This window comes from Bombus pascuorum, chromosome 11 (assembly GCF_905332965.1).
Source record: "Bombus pascuorum chromosome 11, iyBomPasc1.1, whole genome shotgun sequence".
Classification (NCBI taxonomy): Eukaryota; Metazoa; Arthropoda; class Insecta; order Hymenoptera; family Apidae; genus Bombus; species Bombus pascuorum.
This window is the reverse complement of record NC_083498.1, coordinates 10,032,767-10,050,083: the sequence shown is the minus strand read 5'-3', so window position 1 is coordinate 10,050,083 and position 17,317 is coordinate 10,032,767. Positions and strand designations below refer to the sequence as shown.

General features: G+C 41.9%; 1 protein-coding gene and 2 long non-coding RNA genes across 3 annotated transcripts in view; 2 read left to right on the top strand and 1 right to left on the bottom strand.

The window, feature by feature from the left end:
* The window catches only part of LOC132911862 (uncharacterized), a 102,672-nt gene that overhangs the window by 65,394 nt on the left and 19,961 nt on the right, over window positions 1-17,317 (bottom strand). The window lies entirely within an intron of this gene.
* Window positions 1-17,317, top strand: part of LOC132911839 (alpha-2B adrenergic receptor) — a 131,072-nt gene that overhangs the window by 101,394 nt on the left and 12,361 nt on the right. The window contains exon 2 of the mRNA XM_060968831.1: window positions 15,829-16,209. Within this exon, the coding sequence (XP_060824814.1) occupies window positions 15,829-16,209 (381 nt within the window). The remainder of the gene's footprint in view (window positions 1-15,828; window positions 16,210-17,317) is intronic.
* LOC132911674 (uncharacterized) lies at window positions 924-8,481 on the top strand. The gene is made up of 3 exons (XR_009659061.1): window positions 924-1,099; window positions 2,190-2,400; window positions 2,460-8,481. It is a non-coding gene; the product is annotated as an uncharacterized LOC132911674 (long non-coding RNA).

Here is a 17,317-nt window from a genome sequence, read left to right as displayed (position 1 = left end):
CCCGGCAATAAATTAATTTCCGAGGCGTTGAGACCTTCGGTAGCGGCCGCATGCCTAATTTGCGGTGGAACAGAGTTCGCGATCCGTTCCACGGAGTTGGATGTTCGCCCTGCCAAGGAGGATGGAAGCGGTCAACGTGGCGTTGCCACGGGTCCCGCGTCATCGCGACGCGTAATGAGGTCAATAACGCAGCGAGCAGCGTGCAGGCGTCCTCGAGAGGACGAAGGATGGCGCAACAACGGCAGGAACGTCGGCGAACACAATGCGCTGGTGGCGTCAGAAGCCAACGACGCTGGTGCACCGCGACGCCGCCAAAGAACGGCCGCAGCGTTCGATCGAAATTCGTGTTTCGTTCGTACACGCTAAGCTCGCTCGACCAGAATTCCGCTCGTTCGAATTCGTTTCGTCTGTTTATTGAACCACGTCGAGTATATTGGAACCTTTCGTTAAAAATCAGTTACTGTATTCGTTGAGATTGGTTTCAATTTTGAGGAAAGTTGGAAACTACGCATTGGGGAAGGTATGGTACTGTTCGATAATGGAAAAGTGAATTGAAAATGGAAATATTATAATACAAGAATCAGTATCTTCGTTTAAATAATTTTGATCGGAAATGATTATAAACGATCAACAGTTTTTTGGATATCGGCAATTATGAGATTACTGGTTAGGACTATGGAAACCGATAGAAAGAAATCTTTAGAATAACAGAAACTAGAATATCGCCGTGTTGTTGCATATTTGCTTGGTTATGCGCGTTATAGATTTTGTTTTTCCTGGTTCAAACAGTATATAAGTAAAAGTCGTTTGTTTCGTCGTAAAACTGTCCGATAGTGAAAAATTATTGCCATCGTGTAACATTTGTTACGTCAAACCAATTTGTGTGTTATACGCTTGGATGCACAGGCGCACGAGCGCGACATTACCGGTGTTGTCACGTTGGAACTAACTTTGCACAATTCCAGTGAGCCAGAGTTACGTGGTTCGGTTTAATCGTAGAACAGTAACTTCGGTTCGAGTCGTTTGACTTCGAGATTAGTCGAAAACTCAACAGCTCCGTTCACGAGAACAGACTATTTGTCTTTGCACGCGGTGGCCCGTTAGTTTTTAATCGACGACAACAAGAATTACTCTAGCGAGACCAGAAGAGAGTGCAATTTTAATAATTCGTATATCGATATTCAACGAACGACGAGTTAAACGACTTTCAACGATATTAAAACACGTAATTTTTTCGAGTTGCCGATGAATGAAGAAACTCGGATGCCAAGCTGCATCGTGTAGCCTGTCGCTGCTTGATTCATTAATAATCGACTAACTGTTGATATCGATAGTGGCCGGAACGACAAAAGAACGATCGGAATATCGAAGACCGCGTACGACCGTTACTCATCGCTGATTCGTCGTGCCGCGCCAAAAGCAATTTGAATATTTTTCTATCCGTCGTGTTTCCAACAAGGACAAAGCACGCAAAATTCCGCCACTCGGTGGAAATTTATTCTCGCACGTCCGCGCTCTATGCGCAACGAGATCGCCGCCGGGATCCTATGCAGATGTATGCGACGAGCGTACGATACGCGGCGTGCAAACGATGGAACGAACAGCTCGAAATAAAAACCTTGTTCGAAAAGGAAGAGTCGGTGGAAAAACGGCACGAGAAAGATAGAGGAAAGAGTAGAGACGGTAATAAACCATAAGTGTTGCTGCATTAAAGTCTCAAAATTGAAAAATACAGCGCGCTTCGTCGCGCTTGGCGTCTTTATTTCTTCAGGTGCAACAAAAATTCACTTCTTTGAAAGTACGTTTACTCTGCCCTCGTCGCTTCTACCACTTTCGCCACGTTGCTGCTCCCTTTAGCTTTTTACTCTTCTCTCTACTTTCTCCCTACATAGCCGCAACATGACTGTAAAATTTAAATCAACGCCGGTTGCTCTTTCGTCGCCGATAACCTCGTCGCTTTTTTCCACGAGCCCATGAAATATTTGAACATGCTAGCGTTGCTTCGTCGCGGGCTGAATAGTTTATAAATATTGATTGAACTCGGAGGTTTCGACGTGGAGACCGCGCTAAACGCTGAACAGTATGACAAATTAATCTGTCCGAAGGAAATGATTTTTTGTCCCTTGACGTTCAGCTTTCTGGTTGACCGAAGTGAAAACTTTTTCTAATGATCCGTCCTCTCGTTGAAGGAACCAAACAAATTACACGAAGCTCTTCATTTGTGAGTCCACTCTCCCCGCGTGGCTAAATAATGCGAAAGCAGACACGTTACGTCCGACGATATACGTCCAACTTTCTCACGATAGGAACATCGCAAGCTACGATAGTAATCCAACGTTCTTTCAAAATTTTCCCAACGACATTCCGATATTTTATCTTATTGAAGAGAAATTCCAAAAAGTACGTTTGAAAGTACGTTTGATAAAAATGATTGTCCGGAAAAACGAACGAAATTACAGCCCAGACTCATCTTTCGGCAGCATAACGCGAAGGCAATCGACTGAATCCCGAGATTGCGAGATTCGTTTGGCTGAGAGAAAGACAAAGAAGAAGGGAGAGAAAGAGAACAAGAAATAGGTAGAGAGGATTGGTAGGTCGGTAAACAATTCATCTTTAAAATTCATCCAGATTCTCTTTTATATTCCACCGGTACGACTCCGTTTCCGGGCCGCATGAACCAGAGATCCATCAAAAAGGTTCCGGTGTGCTTGTAGCAGCATTCTCCACGGATAAGGGTGGAAACGGATACGCGGGATGATGGCCGAGCCGGGGTCGTGGCAAAACGGGAAAACAAAATCGGGCAGAAGATGAATCCGTAGATATGCCGTAGCGTCATAATTCCTTCCTTATTGTTTGTCCTCCATTTTTTATTTGTGGAAAACGAGAGACTGCCGGCCAGCCTTCGAGCAAGGTCGAAAAAAGCTAAGCTGTCCGTGAGCTGACAGAGTGGAAAACAGAAAAAACGTGGCAGGGAACTGGATGAAAGGGGAACGCGATTGGAAAAGAAAAATGAAAGAATCGCGCCTCTGAAAAAAGATACTGGATATGGATTTCGAAGCTGGACAGCGGCCACTGGGAATGGCGTTTAATGGCATCCGGGGAAAAGACGAGGGTATCATAAATGTTATTTTAATAAAGAGGACAGAATAGAGCGCAGAAGAAACACTTATCGTTTGAAATCCTGCAGTCGAAGAGAACTAGTATGTCTATGATGGTGGAAGAATAAATAAAGAAGCAATGGGGATTAAAGAAGCTAAAAGCAATAAGTGACGTGGCATGTTCGTTTTCTACTTAATACAGTGAAAAGGGCTGTTTCTGGGCAGAACAAACGGCCAACGATCGTTCGCCTATTAGCTTTCTCCAACAAGCGTGTTTACACGCACTAGTTTCCACGATGAAAATGTTTGTCGTATAAATTAGCGATCCGTAACGGCCTGTACGAGCGTACGTGTCACTTTGCGACAGAATTCTACCCTATTCGCATGGGGGAACGCGTAGGTCGATATTTGTTCTGTGAAAAAGTCCGTAGAGATGTTCGTATTCGTGGCAGATCTCAAAGAAAAATCGCCAAGTTTCAACAGGAGAAACCATTTGAAAGCGTGTCTCCATGGTTACTAGCGATGGTGCTAGCGATAATCGTGAGAATCTTTTTAAAAAAAGCACCAAAACCTTGAAGAAAGACGAAAGCCTGGTGATCCGACGCTACTTACGCGAGATAAATTCCTGACTTTTTGTAGGAAGATAAAAGCAAACCCCCCGCTCAATGAAGAAAGGTGAAGGGTAAAACATTTGTGCCTGACCTATGACGACGGGAATTTCTTTGCCTACTATCGTAGAAAGAATCAGTTAACAGGCACGATCGACGTTATTAGACCTGAAAATTTCAAAAGAATTCTCGAACGTGGACGTTTCAAAGAGTAATATTTTTAATATTTCCTTTGTGACGTAAAAAAATATTCACTTCGCTAGTAACCTTTTCTTTATTCCGTTTTATCTACATCGAATTATACTCGTTTGAAGCTTAATGTGGCTCACGATTACGCTACCTAGGTCGGCGTCGATTGACCAGTCTCGGCACTTCTGAAATAATTAATAACGAACAACGAAAGGCTTAAAGTATCTGTGCGTGTGGCCCCGTGTCACTTTGTGGCGCAAGTCTCGTGGAAAAAGTCAGCAAAGCGGGCGGATAAGTGTTTTTTAAAAGGCATCGCTGTCGAGATCGTGCACACGGTGAAACGAGAAAGACAATTAAGTGCCAGTTTCTAAATTCTCGTATGGACAACGTAAAACAACGATGAATTTAACACCGCGTAATTCTTCGTCATTTACGAGGCCGCACAATTTCGAGCGAACTCTTAGAACGAAAAGTTATCTGTGCCAGAAATACGACAGTGTATAGTCGAGAAAGAATACTCTCCTGTTTCGCATACATTTCGCGTGTTCGTTGAAAGAACGAAAGAGAAAGAGAAAAAATATGTGCGAGGGAAAGTATGTAATGCGAATACACGAGGCTCGCGCGTAACTCGCGCGTAACTCGCGTGTAACGTTGAACAAAAGCTATGAAATTACCTTTAAAGGACAGTCCGGAAGAATACGCGGAGCTGTTTAAAATGTAAAAAAAGGAACGTAGGAAAGTAGTATACCCTTTTGATCGTGGCTATTGTTTGCGACCTGTAAAACGTACTCATCAAGAATTAAATTTAGCCCGCATTTAAGCGAGAAACCAAATACAAACGAGCTCCTGCTCTTCATACTCATAGCGTTTATTCGTATAACGTAAATCTATACTTTGCCGAGCAGCTAAATTACCGAAAGGATTCTTTCAGTTGAAAATCAAAACGGCGATCTCTAAATAACTTTCCAACGTGCCAGGATAAAATTGTTCGCGTAATTCCAATGTATTTCGACGGAAAAATGATTCCTCCTCCGTGTGGAAACGCTACCCGTGTCGTCGGAACGAAAAATCCAAGCCGCGATATCAAAGTTGCCGTACGAAAAATAAACGAAATCTCACTATGTTACGCAATCTTGAAACATAAGCGGGCTATGTTCGCAGATAAAAACTGGCTGGCTGGATAATCCGAGATAAAAGCCCGCCGTGGTTTCGAGCGTCCAAAAAAAACTTGAATTTCGGTCATCCTCTCTTTCCTTCGAGTTGGTGAGATCAGATGGTGAAGTTTGGGTTAAATAACTGGTGGAGATCCGGCACGAATCGTGTGCCAGCATGAGTTTCAAACGGCTGTCGGGCAAGCAAAACGGGCGAGGAGCTTTAAAGCTCGAGTTCGTGCTACGGCACGTACCTACAGATGATCGTCGTTTTCCCCGTGATGCTCTCCGGTGTTTCCTTCGAACCAGGAACTCCTTCGATCCGATGCAACCGTTAGCTTTGTAAAAACGAACCGTGAATCTTTCGTGTCTCTCTGACTTTCTATAAATGAAGTTTACCAGTACAATTTTTTACGTTTGGGATTAATCGTAAGAGAGAAGTATTACATATAGCAACGTCCGATTTGTGCATTGTCGATTGCTACTACTGTAAGCTGATCGAAATTAACTGCAAATTAAATTTTAATACTAGAATTTTCTGCATGTATATTTTATGCAGCATCATGCAGGTTAATACTACTGCAATGCACTCGAAATTATAAATTAAATTTTAGCTGTAGAATATTTGAAGTTCAGAATTCTAATGGAGGGATATATTATGCTGTATATAAAATAGATATATCGTCTGACCTGTACAGGTTGTTACTACAGTAACGTATTCGAAGCTATAAATTAAATTTTCCTACTCAAATTTTTAATGACCAGAATTAATGTAACGTAGTAATATTTCGTAGCGTCTGACCTGTACCGGTTCCTACCACTTGAACTCGAAGCGTATCATATGCGTCGTACGAAGAAATTCGTGCAATCGTTAGCCATCGATATTGGAAAAGCAATTCCAGAAATAAGATTGCGTAAAAAAAGTATTGCAGCGACATTACATAAAAATATTGTGCGACGTTAGAAAGAGATATTGGTTTCCAGGTAACAAACAATTAGAAACGCGGCAGTAGAAATGGTCCGTCATGAATCAGACTACGAGTCTATCGTGAAACAAATAAGTGACGCGGAAGATTAGCTTCATATATTGAGAAACAGGAGACAGATAAACTTCGTACGTTAACAAGTAACGATGTTACAGGTACAAATTGTAAAAATTTACCCTCGTTCATTCAAGAAATGAAGATAACGTTTCGCAATTTTATTTTCGCTTTAATTCTGTTATGCTATATATTTCTAAAGTTTCCTAGCCAACATAGGCTGCTAATATTCTGTTAAAACTATACATCTGTATCTGTAGTACCGTTCCATTTTCGATCTTTTTTCGTGTCTCGCGTGTACGAGATTTTCAACGCAATGCACGTTTACAAGGCACGCTTTTCTACCCGCCTTTTTTACATTTTCTAACGCTTCGGTTCTAGACGCGAGAACGTATTTGGTATTCCCGATGCGATCAAAAGTACGCTCCACGTAACTCTGCATAATCTTATGCAGTCTGCTCGATTGAAATTAAATCGACAAGAAAATAATTCAAAGCGATTTTGTGACGCTACGAAAGAGGATTCCTTCGATGTTACACGCCGTGAAGAGCCGGTGAAATTGGAATGAAATTTCGTCGAACGAGTTCTCGTCCGAAATGGATGAAACGAGCGTGATGGAATTCCAGGAGGAGCCAGAGCTATCAAGAAATTCTCACACCATACAAGATTTTTCCGCGCAATACGATAGAACAAAAATGTCTTGCTATTTCTTCGAACATCCAGTTAGAACTCTTCTATATGCATAGATTTGCAAAAGGAAGTTTCTCGAAAGAGCAGATTTTTTTAATAATCATGATCTCGAAAACATTTTAATAACACGTTTCGCCACAGGAATTCGAGGTTGCATTATCCAGAGATGCTGGGAATTAACGTGTATCTCGACTACTCGGAAACCTTACTGTCCGTGAAAGCGGAACAATCCTGGCCATTTTAACCCAAGTCGCCGGATATCAGCCTGACTAAAGTTAACCGAACAATTTGCAAACATTCCGCGAAAGCAGTGCTACATCTTAGCGCTCGCGTCTACAGTCGACGTTCACGCGGAAGGAAATTTATCATCTCCTTCTCTTCCTCTTCTTTAACAGCCTTCTCGTGTTTGACGCACGCTTTCCACAGCTTCAAGCTCAAATTTCACAGAATTTTAACCAAAGTCTCTTTTGATAACCCAACTCCGGAATACTGTAACGAGGTACTATATTCTCTAGTCAGTTTTGTTTCAATTACTTTTAATACACGATTCTCTACATAATTTTTATCATGACTTTTTAAACCTTTAAACGACCTATGCTTATATTTATTGTTTCATTATAACGACAGAGAATATATTCACAAAGTTTGATCATTAAACCTTGAGGTACTCTGTATATTTCCCGAACATGGTGATAAAGAAATTTCGTATAAGATGCAGTATCGTAAAGTTAATAACAATGCGACAGTAGAAAAATTCAAAAATGAAAAAGTATCGATATGAATCAGTCTTAGCGCGATTTGGATCGGCGAAGATCCTGATTGCACGGTTGACCGTATACGCCTGATCGTCCCTGGAGCGTTTTCCGAAGTGGTTCGATGCACCTGACAGTGGGGAGTGCGCATAAGAGGTACGTCAGAGCGTTTAAAGCGGAGCAATTTGGTACGGGGCCGACGCAGCACAAAACGTCCGACAATGCTATCGTCTAACAAGATTGCAAACGAAATTGGATGTTTTTCTCCGGCTGGATGGAACGGAGAGGAAAAGTATTAATTCGGGTCAGACCGGATCACACGCTTGCGTAAACATCAGGGAAAGAGGAAAAAACGGAGAGCGCGTGTGTTGCGCGTTTCGGACGCGTGGCGAGCGAAGATGACAATTTAATTGCATCCCCTGGTGAAAAACGAACGAGCAAAGCTGGCTCTCCCCAGCGCTGGAACTAATGTTCCCTTTTAAAGCCAGCGCCTCGACAACGGGTTGCTTCGAAAATTGTTTGCCCTCCATCCCTGTGTTTCGCCCGGATTTGATAATACGTAATCCACACGATTTATTCCGCGAAATTGTTCCCCTGAAAATTCTGTGAAATTGCGAGTGCGTGGAAAAACTCAGCTGAAAATTATCGCCCGGCAAAAGACGTTAAAACGCATAGGGAAATTACGATGTTCATGTCCCGCCGCCTTCTTACAATGGAAAATTTTCTAGAAAAATTGTATCGTGTGGATCAACACACGTGATTCTTAATACACCATGTACCTCTTTTAATTCGTACTAGTAATTCTTACAAATTTCTGCTTCGTTATCTCGCACGTGTACGAAATCACGATCGATTAATTCTTTCGATAGTTTGAACAGATTGTTACATTTTATATAAAACCAGGAGGTATCCTAATGCTTAATGGAATGTATCTGTAATAAATGGATATGTACTGGCACATTTTGGGGGAAAGGAGTATGCGTAGTTTTATTTCTTATATACATATGACTGGGTCTTTTTTGTACGGGATATTACGGTTTTGTTAATGCACGTACCGTATTGTTCCGCGGATATACGATACGTGACTCGTGCGAAATTTAATACATACATACATACGTTAGCTCTCAGCTAACACTTTATGAGGGAGTAACCAACGACGTCACCGTTTTTGCCATGTAATATTCGCCGTAGGGCGCGCAAATGGCCATCCAACGCGGATTAAAATCTTGATCGAAGTTGTTTAAAGCGAAAATTTTCGTACGTACGCGGTTTAATTAACGTCACGATTTCGTGTCGTTTCGAACACCGTACGATTTCAACCGGCGATTTTAACGAGACGTTTCGCTTAACACTTTGGTTCTCCGATTTCTTGTAATTTTCTCAATGAATAAAAGTTGCAACGGTGGCGGCTTCTTGTGAAAAGACTCGTTCCCATTTCTCTCTTGACCGCGGTAGAAGAAGGCGATTAGGCTTGAAATTGCGTTCTAACCGTGGAAGACAGAAGCGTCTTTCGGCGGAGCGAATTATTTTTTAATAAGATGCAAATTCGCGAATTTCCCCACGCTAAGAGATTTATGTTCTTGGGACTCGTGTCTCTGACCCCGCAATTATTAACGCCCTTCCGCTTTCGATAATGAGACTCTAAGCGAGTTTCATGTCGCTTTGAAAGAATCGTTCGTTCAATTTCGTTGCTGCAACTACAGCAAGTCACGAAATTATTAGAACAAGAGCGCAGTTTTCAAATATGTGAAAATATTTCACCGGAAAATAAAGGTAAAGATGGCTAATACTTCTTGCTGCTACTGCAAATACTCGAGATATTTGTATGAGCTTTGCACGATATTTCAAATATCTCGAAATTTACCAAAGAGTACGATAGAAAAAGGAAAGAGGAGAAAAATGGTAATTTGGGAAAAAACAAATGTTAGCTGTATCCAAATACGAAAAGTGGAAGGGAGGGAAATTCGTGACTCGATGTATTTCGCCTATAAATTCTTTCGACAAGACCGCGTTATCCCTTCGTTCGAAAGATAAACCTTGTATTCCAAGGGTGCGTTCGGCAATCTCACTTTCGTCTACGGGCGTTATATGTTATTCTGGCATGTCATAACGTACCAATCCGTGTTTGAAAAGCGCGCAGAAAAAGGGGTGAAAGGATAGGGAAAATAAAAGAGCGTTGGAATAGCAACATCTTTTTATACGAAGCGGCGAAATGAGAAGTGAGAGAGAGGAAAAAAAAAAGGCAGAAAATCCAGGTCATACTAGGCTGCGCGCGAATTTGATTCGAGCGTTTCGCAGCCCTTGTGTTCTACCTCGAACCATCTCTTTCATCCCCATAGCGACTTTAATGTCAAACGTTTTACATCTGCTCGTGACAGACTCATCGATTCCGCTTTAGACCGCGTGTTTCTTTCCATTTGGGGATTTCCCCAGCTCCTGCTCCAATGGCAAGTGTACAGCGAGTGTTTTGACGTCGGACGAACAACGTTGGTGCGTCGATAGCCGTATGATTTTCAATTAAATACTGTGCTCGTCTCGATCAATCTTCGGCGAAACTCCGCCACAATTCCTCCGAAAGACATTAACCACAGAGAAATCGATTAAGGTAATAATTCAAAGTGATGGAAAGCAGCTGGCCAACGGGGATGATTTTAATACCGTAATTTCTATGGCAGATACGCGGCACCATTCTGTTCGCACTCGCAGCTATGTTCAAAATAGTACATTATCACTCGCGTTATCTCGTTAAATATTGTTTTAACTGACTGCTGCTCGCGGTCACGTGCTTCCGCTCCATTTACAACGGTCAAATATTAGCATGATCAACGGAGAAGTTCGAACAGAACTGGGAGAATTAAACTTGCACGAAAGTTTCTACTACAGTTGGATCAGGTTTACGACGTGTCATAAAATTCCTATTTTTTCAGAAATAAACTTCAACTCTTCTACGATCGTGATGTGATGAATTTTATACAACCTACAATTTTATATATTGTATTGTCAAGTAAAAAATGTATTTCGACTCAAACGACTTGAACGAATTCGAGTAACTTGTCTAATCCGAACGCAGAAGCTTAATAGTCTCTTTCCAATAACTAATAACAGGCAGCGCGATTGTAAGCGTCCTCCTTTCCTTTCCTTCCGACCATGGTGTTCGATAAGAAAGAAAGAAAGAAATTCATTTCTTCGCGTTTCTATTTCAAGTCGAGCAGACCTAGTACCCCGAAAGCAACAATGGTAGCACGGACAAAGAGAGTATCAATCGCGGCGTCAAAGGAACAGAACTGTACTAAAATGTACCTACTGTTCTGCTACTGGAGAACCGTTATGATGAATTTTTAATCCTTGAGAGTTACCCTCGACGAAAAGCCGCGAAACGTCCAATCGCAGGCACAGGAACGGAGAACGCCAGTGTACGTAGTTATTCGTAAAAAGGGTGACACGTCCTTATTGAAAAGAATCCCGATTCTATGGGGGGCGGGGGCTGGTGGATTTCGGTAACCAATAACTTGGATTTCGCTCCTTTCTACGGAAATAATCCTGGCATCGATTCCCTCTTTCTTACGGATCTTTCACCCTATTTCCAACTCTCAAGGTTTCTCTGAGAACGCTGGAATTGCTAGAATATAATAAGGGATTCTTCATTGAATGCACGAGGAACGTTTAAACTCGATTAACACGACTAAACACAAAGATGAATATACTCTCAATTATTTGGAATATTATTACACACAATTGCGTTAAAGTCGTAGCAACTAACAAACTGTACTGTTGGGAAACATCTTGACATTGTTTTCTATTTCTAAGATTTTCGACGAATCTTTACGTTTAGACAGGTACGAAAGAATTCTTCTAGTTAAGAGACAAAAAGCTGACAAACAGAATACTAATTACTGTATTTTAAACTAATCGACATTTTTCCAATAAATTATCGATAATTCTCGAATTAAACGCCTCTTCGGTATCAACGACAAATTAAAAAAAAAACATCAAGTACGGTTACATACATCCACAAAAATAAAAGCCACAACATTCGCACAGTACGTACTGTACCTTTTTTTAAGGCAAGCGTTTGTCATTTAATCACCGACGCGCGATTCAATTAAGGACATTGTGAAAAAATGTAATTTTTTCCTGCGAACCATATTCGCGAAAGAGTATCACAGACAAGCCGGAGTCGAGGTCGGAATGCAATTATTTAGAGGGTACGAGAGATATAATCGGTTTCTCAGCTTCATGCTGACGCGGCGCTTAAAAGAGCATGATTTGCCTGAATCTAGATGAAAAGAAGCAACGAGACCGTCGGCCAGAAAGAAATTTAATTGGGTCGGACAAAACGTGGCCACCGGCATTTTGGTACAGAGGCCAAGCCACCTTGCGACTGGTATTTTCGGCTCCGTTGAACTTAATTGAGGCAGCCTCATAGATACGAGCGTATGCTCGCGCGCTGCACTCGACGAGATTCGCAAAGCAAAGCTACCTATAATGGTCGACTTTTCTAACTCGTAGAACACGGTACTGAAATCCACGTGATTTTCTTCAAACACGATAATTGACTTTAAAGACAGCAACAACTCGACAAAATCGGTTGCAGCGATCGTTTCGAAAACGTAAATGCAATTACAAAGTATGTGAATCGTTTGAAAAGAAGAAACGGATGGTATACGGCACGCGAAGCTTCGATGAACGCGAATGGAAGTGGTTCCTGCACAAAAGAGAAAGATCAGAAACGCGCACGTAATTTCGAACGTTCGAAATACACCGATTTTCCGCTTCCGTCTCGTTACACCGATTTCTTCCCGCCGCTATCTATTTCCTCGTCCCCGTTCCACAGATCCGATAACACGATCGACTATCGCTTATCAATGATTCATAATTGAAATCGTTGGCAAACGTTGAACATAGAACTCTCCGGTGGAAAAGGGCTCGACAAACGCGAATGGCGTCATTCCAGTTAAAATGGTCAAGATTCGTGGTCGTCCGACGAACGCGGTATCGTTTCACTGCAGTGAACTCCGATTTCTCCGGATCGACTGAATATTTATCTTTCCGGGGATTTGTAACTCGATAGACCTGCTCGATTGCCTTAATTTACCACGCTTGTCGTGAATTTTTTAATGGAACGAACATGTCGACGAGTTGCGGCGATTTCAATCCGTTTCACTCGCAAGATTTCTCACAGTTGACCAACGGACGCATCTAGGAACGGACGTTGTTATTCATGATCTCATGAATTTTCGCTCTCGACGAGCGTGCTCCAGGTTGCTCGTTACCTCGCGAGAAAGGCCGCTGCGAAGAGTGCGTGAGCAAGCTTCTGTTCCTTTCTCTTATTCCCAGGAGGAAGGTGAATAAAAAGCGAGATGAATTTTTCATTAAGAAAGCCGTGAGTGTAAACGCATAGCTCGGAAAGAAAACGAAGAAAGAAGAAAAAAATATTTCGTAGCCGTGAACCGTAAAATTCGCCGTGGAAAGGAGGCAGCGTTAGGGGTGGCGGTGGCCCACTAACGTTTGACGTCACCGCGAGAGACTTTGCCTCTGCTCCCTTTCCAACCCGTTTCTCTCTTGGCAAGAATGGAAGCAGCGTGACCAGGTGACCGATAATCCGGAACAGAGTCGAGAACAAGCGGAGAAATGCGCGCGGTTTCAAGGATGCGGAAGAATCGACCTCATCGTTCCGCTAACTAATCATCCGGCGAATTTTCTCTCCCGGTGGAAGATTATTTTTGCAATACAAAACGGTCGTAAATCAAACGAAACGCGAGATGAAGTGGCAAAAAAGCTTGAGACTGATCGCGTATCGACGGTTATGAATTTCCGTCGGGAAATTTTCGCTAAAACAGCTCGTTATTCCGCGTGTTTACGCGATAACGGTGCTTGCTTCGTACTTTTCGTCGCTTTTCTATCTTTTTAGACCCGACGGTGGTAAAAAGAAAGAGAAAAAGCGTGCCGAGCCGCCGCTCCGTCGTGTCAGACTTTTGAGGCCGCTCTTATGTAAAGCCATTATAGAAGCAAGGGAAAACGGCCAACGCTGGCAAAAAAGGGAAGATTAAACGGTTACCGTAGAAAGATTAAAGTTTACAAGCGCTAATCGCCTCGCGGATACTTCTGACGTGGTATACGTGCTCGTCTTAACTTTAAAATTAAGTCGGTAGCTGACTAGAGGAGAGCAGTTTCGACGTATCGAATTTAATTTTAGAAAGATGAAACACTCGTTAACGTCACACGTGTACGATCAAGTGACAAACGGTAGGAACGGAATTACGACCGTGCGATAAACCCAATTCACATCGCTGCCTAACTATCGCGTATGTATATCCCCAAGTGGATTCATTATTTCTACACTGGAAACAGCAAATGGAATCACACTAAACTGGAACGAAAAGGGGCGAAACGCGATACTAGATGTTACCAGAGGGTGCAGTAGAATACACCGATGCGATAGGAGATCTAAGCAGTTTCATCGTACTTCCGTCCGTAATCTCTCTGATAAAGATCTAAAATAACTTTGGCTTCATCCTATTTTGAGAATGACTCGTGTATCATCCTGTTAGCAGAGAACCCGACCTGTTGCGGATAATATTCAGTTTTTACTAAAATTCTATCCTTTGTAACCCGTCAACCAGATCAAAAGTATCGATAATCGTGAAGATCTTGGTACCATCAGGAGCATTCGTTCTTTCAGGCTCCACAGATATTGTCATCTTGCAATGGACTACGAATTCCTAAGAAATTATGAGACTAACGATCCAATCTATACCATGACAATTGGTAAATGAGTATGATCTTTATTTTCGCAATTGAAATGGAAATGGAACGTCAGACGGTTTCAGTGACAAAGAAGTTGTTCCTCGCACGAAATCAAACGAGTTCTGTTCAAGACCAGTGCCCCATTTTATTCCAACGAGTTCAGGACAGAGCGTAGCGTAAACTAAATCGAATTAGACTTTCTCTAACGTGCGTGTAATACACACGTTCGTATTTCACGTTCTAGGCAGTGTGCGCGTCACTTTTAAGCGAAGCGTCGTATTGTAGAACGGCGTATCCCAGTTCTGGTATGCGTATCGTTCATAGGAGCGCGTGACCGTAAAAGTTATTATATGGAAACGACGTAATCTGCCCTTCTGTTACCTCGTCAACGGGATCGAAACTTTCATAGAATATGGAAACTGTGTTTATTGACGAATCAGTGTTTTATTATGTTTAGAGAGGATTGCGAAGAAATTCATAAAAATCAACCGTACTCGCGCGTAATCCCATATTTTGTTAAATTGAACGAGAAACTTTTTCACTGACGAAAGTTAGCCCGGTAAATTTATTCTCTTTGAGCCGAGAACGGAATTAATTCCGCTCTCTTTGCCCGCCGCATCATTCGTAACGAGCGTAATCGCAGTACACTACAAATGCTTTCTCTGATTGAAAGTCGCATCGTTTCGATTCGCACTACTTATGGGGAGACAATATACATAGGCTCGCGAGAATATTCAAACGTTGAGTACTTTTCGTGAATATGTTATGCGTGTTATACGAAACATTTTGATTTTCATAAGCAAGAGATTAGAAAATTAGACTATCATCATTATGCTATTGAAGTTTAAAACAAATATGCAAATGTATACAAAAATTACAAAATATTTCGTACGTAGGTATATATTTCACAGGGATCGCAAAAGTATTTAAAGCAATCTTTTTACTGAATGTTAAAACACCTTTCCCGTAGAAAAATGGGAAATGTGATTGTGTTCCTCATGAAGTTCACAAAATTGCAGCTCATGAAATTTTAAATACCAATTTTCTTCGCCGCCTACAATTTTTCGTTTACATAATAGAATTTCATAGACAAATGAGTTTTAGTTCAGTTAATCGGATATTAACTAAAGCTTCGCTCCAATCAATGAAATCCACATAAATTGACTACTACTGTTCTCGATATTCCTTTACTATAAACGTTTGTAAAACCGACGACATTCTCCAATATTTTATTTTTATCATACAATAATGTTTAATAATATAATATACAATTTGTTTGATAAAAAAGGGAATTATTGGAGAAACTTCATAAATCGTCTACCCATTTTACTTTTACTCCTTTGAACGATGTAGCATTTGTCTGTTGTAAAAATTATTGACTAAACTGCACAAACTGACCCATTTTATTTATTAATTTAAACGATAAAGCGTAGCTCGAGATGAATTCCCCAAATTGACCTTAGATTGGCCCTAGATTGGCCCTAGATTGTAAAATCACAAAAGAATGTTCCGTGACAAAGTGGCTATTCAATATTCATTCGTTTCTGTTGCAGCTTTCAGAGGACATCGGCTACGTCCTCTATTCCGCGCTCGGCAGCTTCTACATCCCGTCGTGCATCATGGTGTTCGTGTATATACGCATTTATTTCGCGGCGAAGGCTCGCGCGCGCCGCGGCATCCGCAAGCAGCCGCGTCCTCGTGCAGTGATGCCACCTGAGTCCCCGGATGTTAGACAGACCAGTTTCACACAAAGCACGCCGGCCACCGAATCGAAAAAACAGCCTGGTTCCGCGATGGAGAACGTCGCGACTATCGAGAATCAGCCCGTACAAATACCCATCGTCACGTGCGACTTTGCTAGCGACGTCAGTACCTCTGAAGCGGATCCTGGAGGAGGGAACAGCATTCCCATGGAGGAAAAGGATACGCTGAAGGTTAACGCCTTAATCCATTTCGAATGGTGTTTTTCTTTTTTTTTTCTTTGTATATTTTACTCTTGTCATATTTTGAGCCATACTTTCTATCCATGATTAAAATATGTTGTCAAGAATAAGTGCCCGGATGCTTTTGAACGATAACATACAGAAAAGTACGCACAGCTTACCATTCGTGAATTCGACGTATTAAATTTCCAAAAGTAGCTTCATGAAATATGAAGCAAGGATAGCATTGCTTATATGGAACTGTACGGAAAGGTACTTGCGATGGAAATATTCTTTCTCCTAAAATATGCCCCCTGTTGAAGAATTGACAGACAACAGACCATTTGGTACGTTTAACAATGTTTATCTTTTCCACGATTCGTCCCAAGTCAGACCATCTATAACGCTAGAAGTACGAGCACGTGTTTCATATTCTACAAGTGCTCGAACGCACATGCTCGAATTCGGAGCAAACATTATCCTCTGTTACGTTGGAATACGAAGAAATCTATGTTATCAGCTTGTTCAAACGTATTCAAATTCGACCCCCCCTTCGCCGGAACTCGTCTCTTATTTTTCGTGAATTTTCCTCATCCACTCGGAGGCAGAACGTCAAACATCTCTTCTGAACGTCTTTTTCTAAATGTGTAGCAGATTCTCCGATCTCGAACGACACGAGACGCGCAAGACACCTGTCTCCACGCTCGTATCCCGGATGCACTTACTCAATAACTTCAGTTTCGTGGTCTGGGATCTGAATACATCCCGTTTGGCGATACAGCGGCGCGTTTCTCGAGATCTCGTACACTGCTACGACGCATAAAAGAGAAACTAGTAAATCGCCGAATGTAGAAATTCGTTGTTGAATTTTCTCGTGCGACTCCTCCACGGTGCAAACAGAATCGAATAAAAATCCCGCGAATCGAAGAGCACAGTTCTTTATCGTTCTAGTACCGAGATCGAATCTATCCTATACATGTCCGATTTCCAGAATCTTTACTTTCTTGTGTTGTTTATAAATACGAAACAGCTGGTATCGTCGGAAGCTTCTTGCACCAGTAAGGTGTATATTGTAAAACTATGCATTGGCATAGCTTAGATTGGTAATGGCTATTTAAGC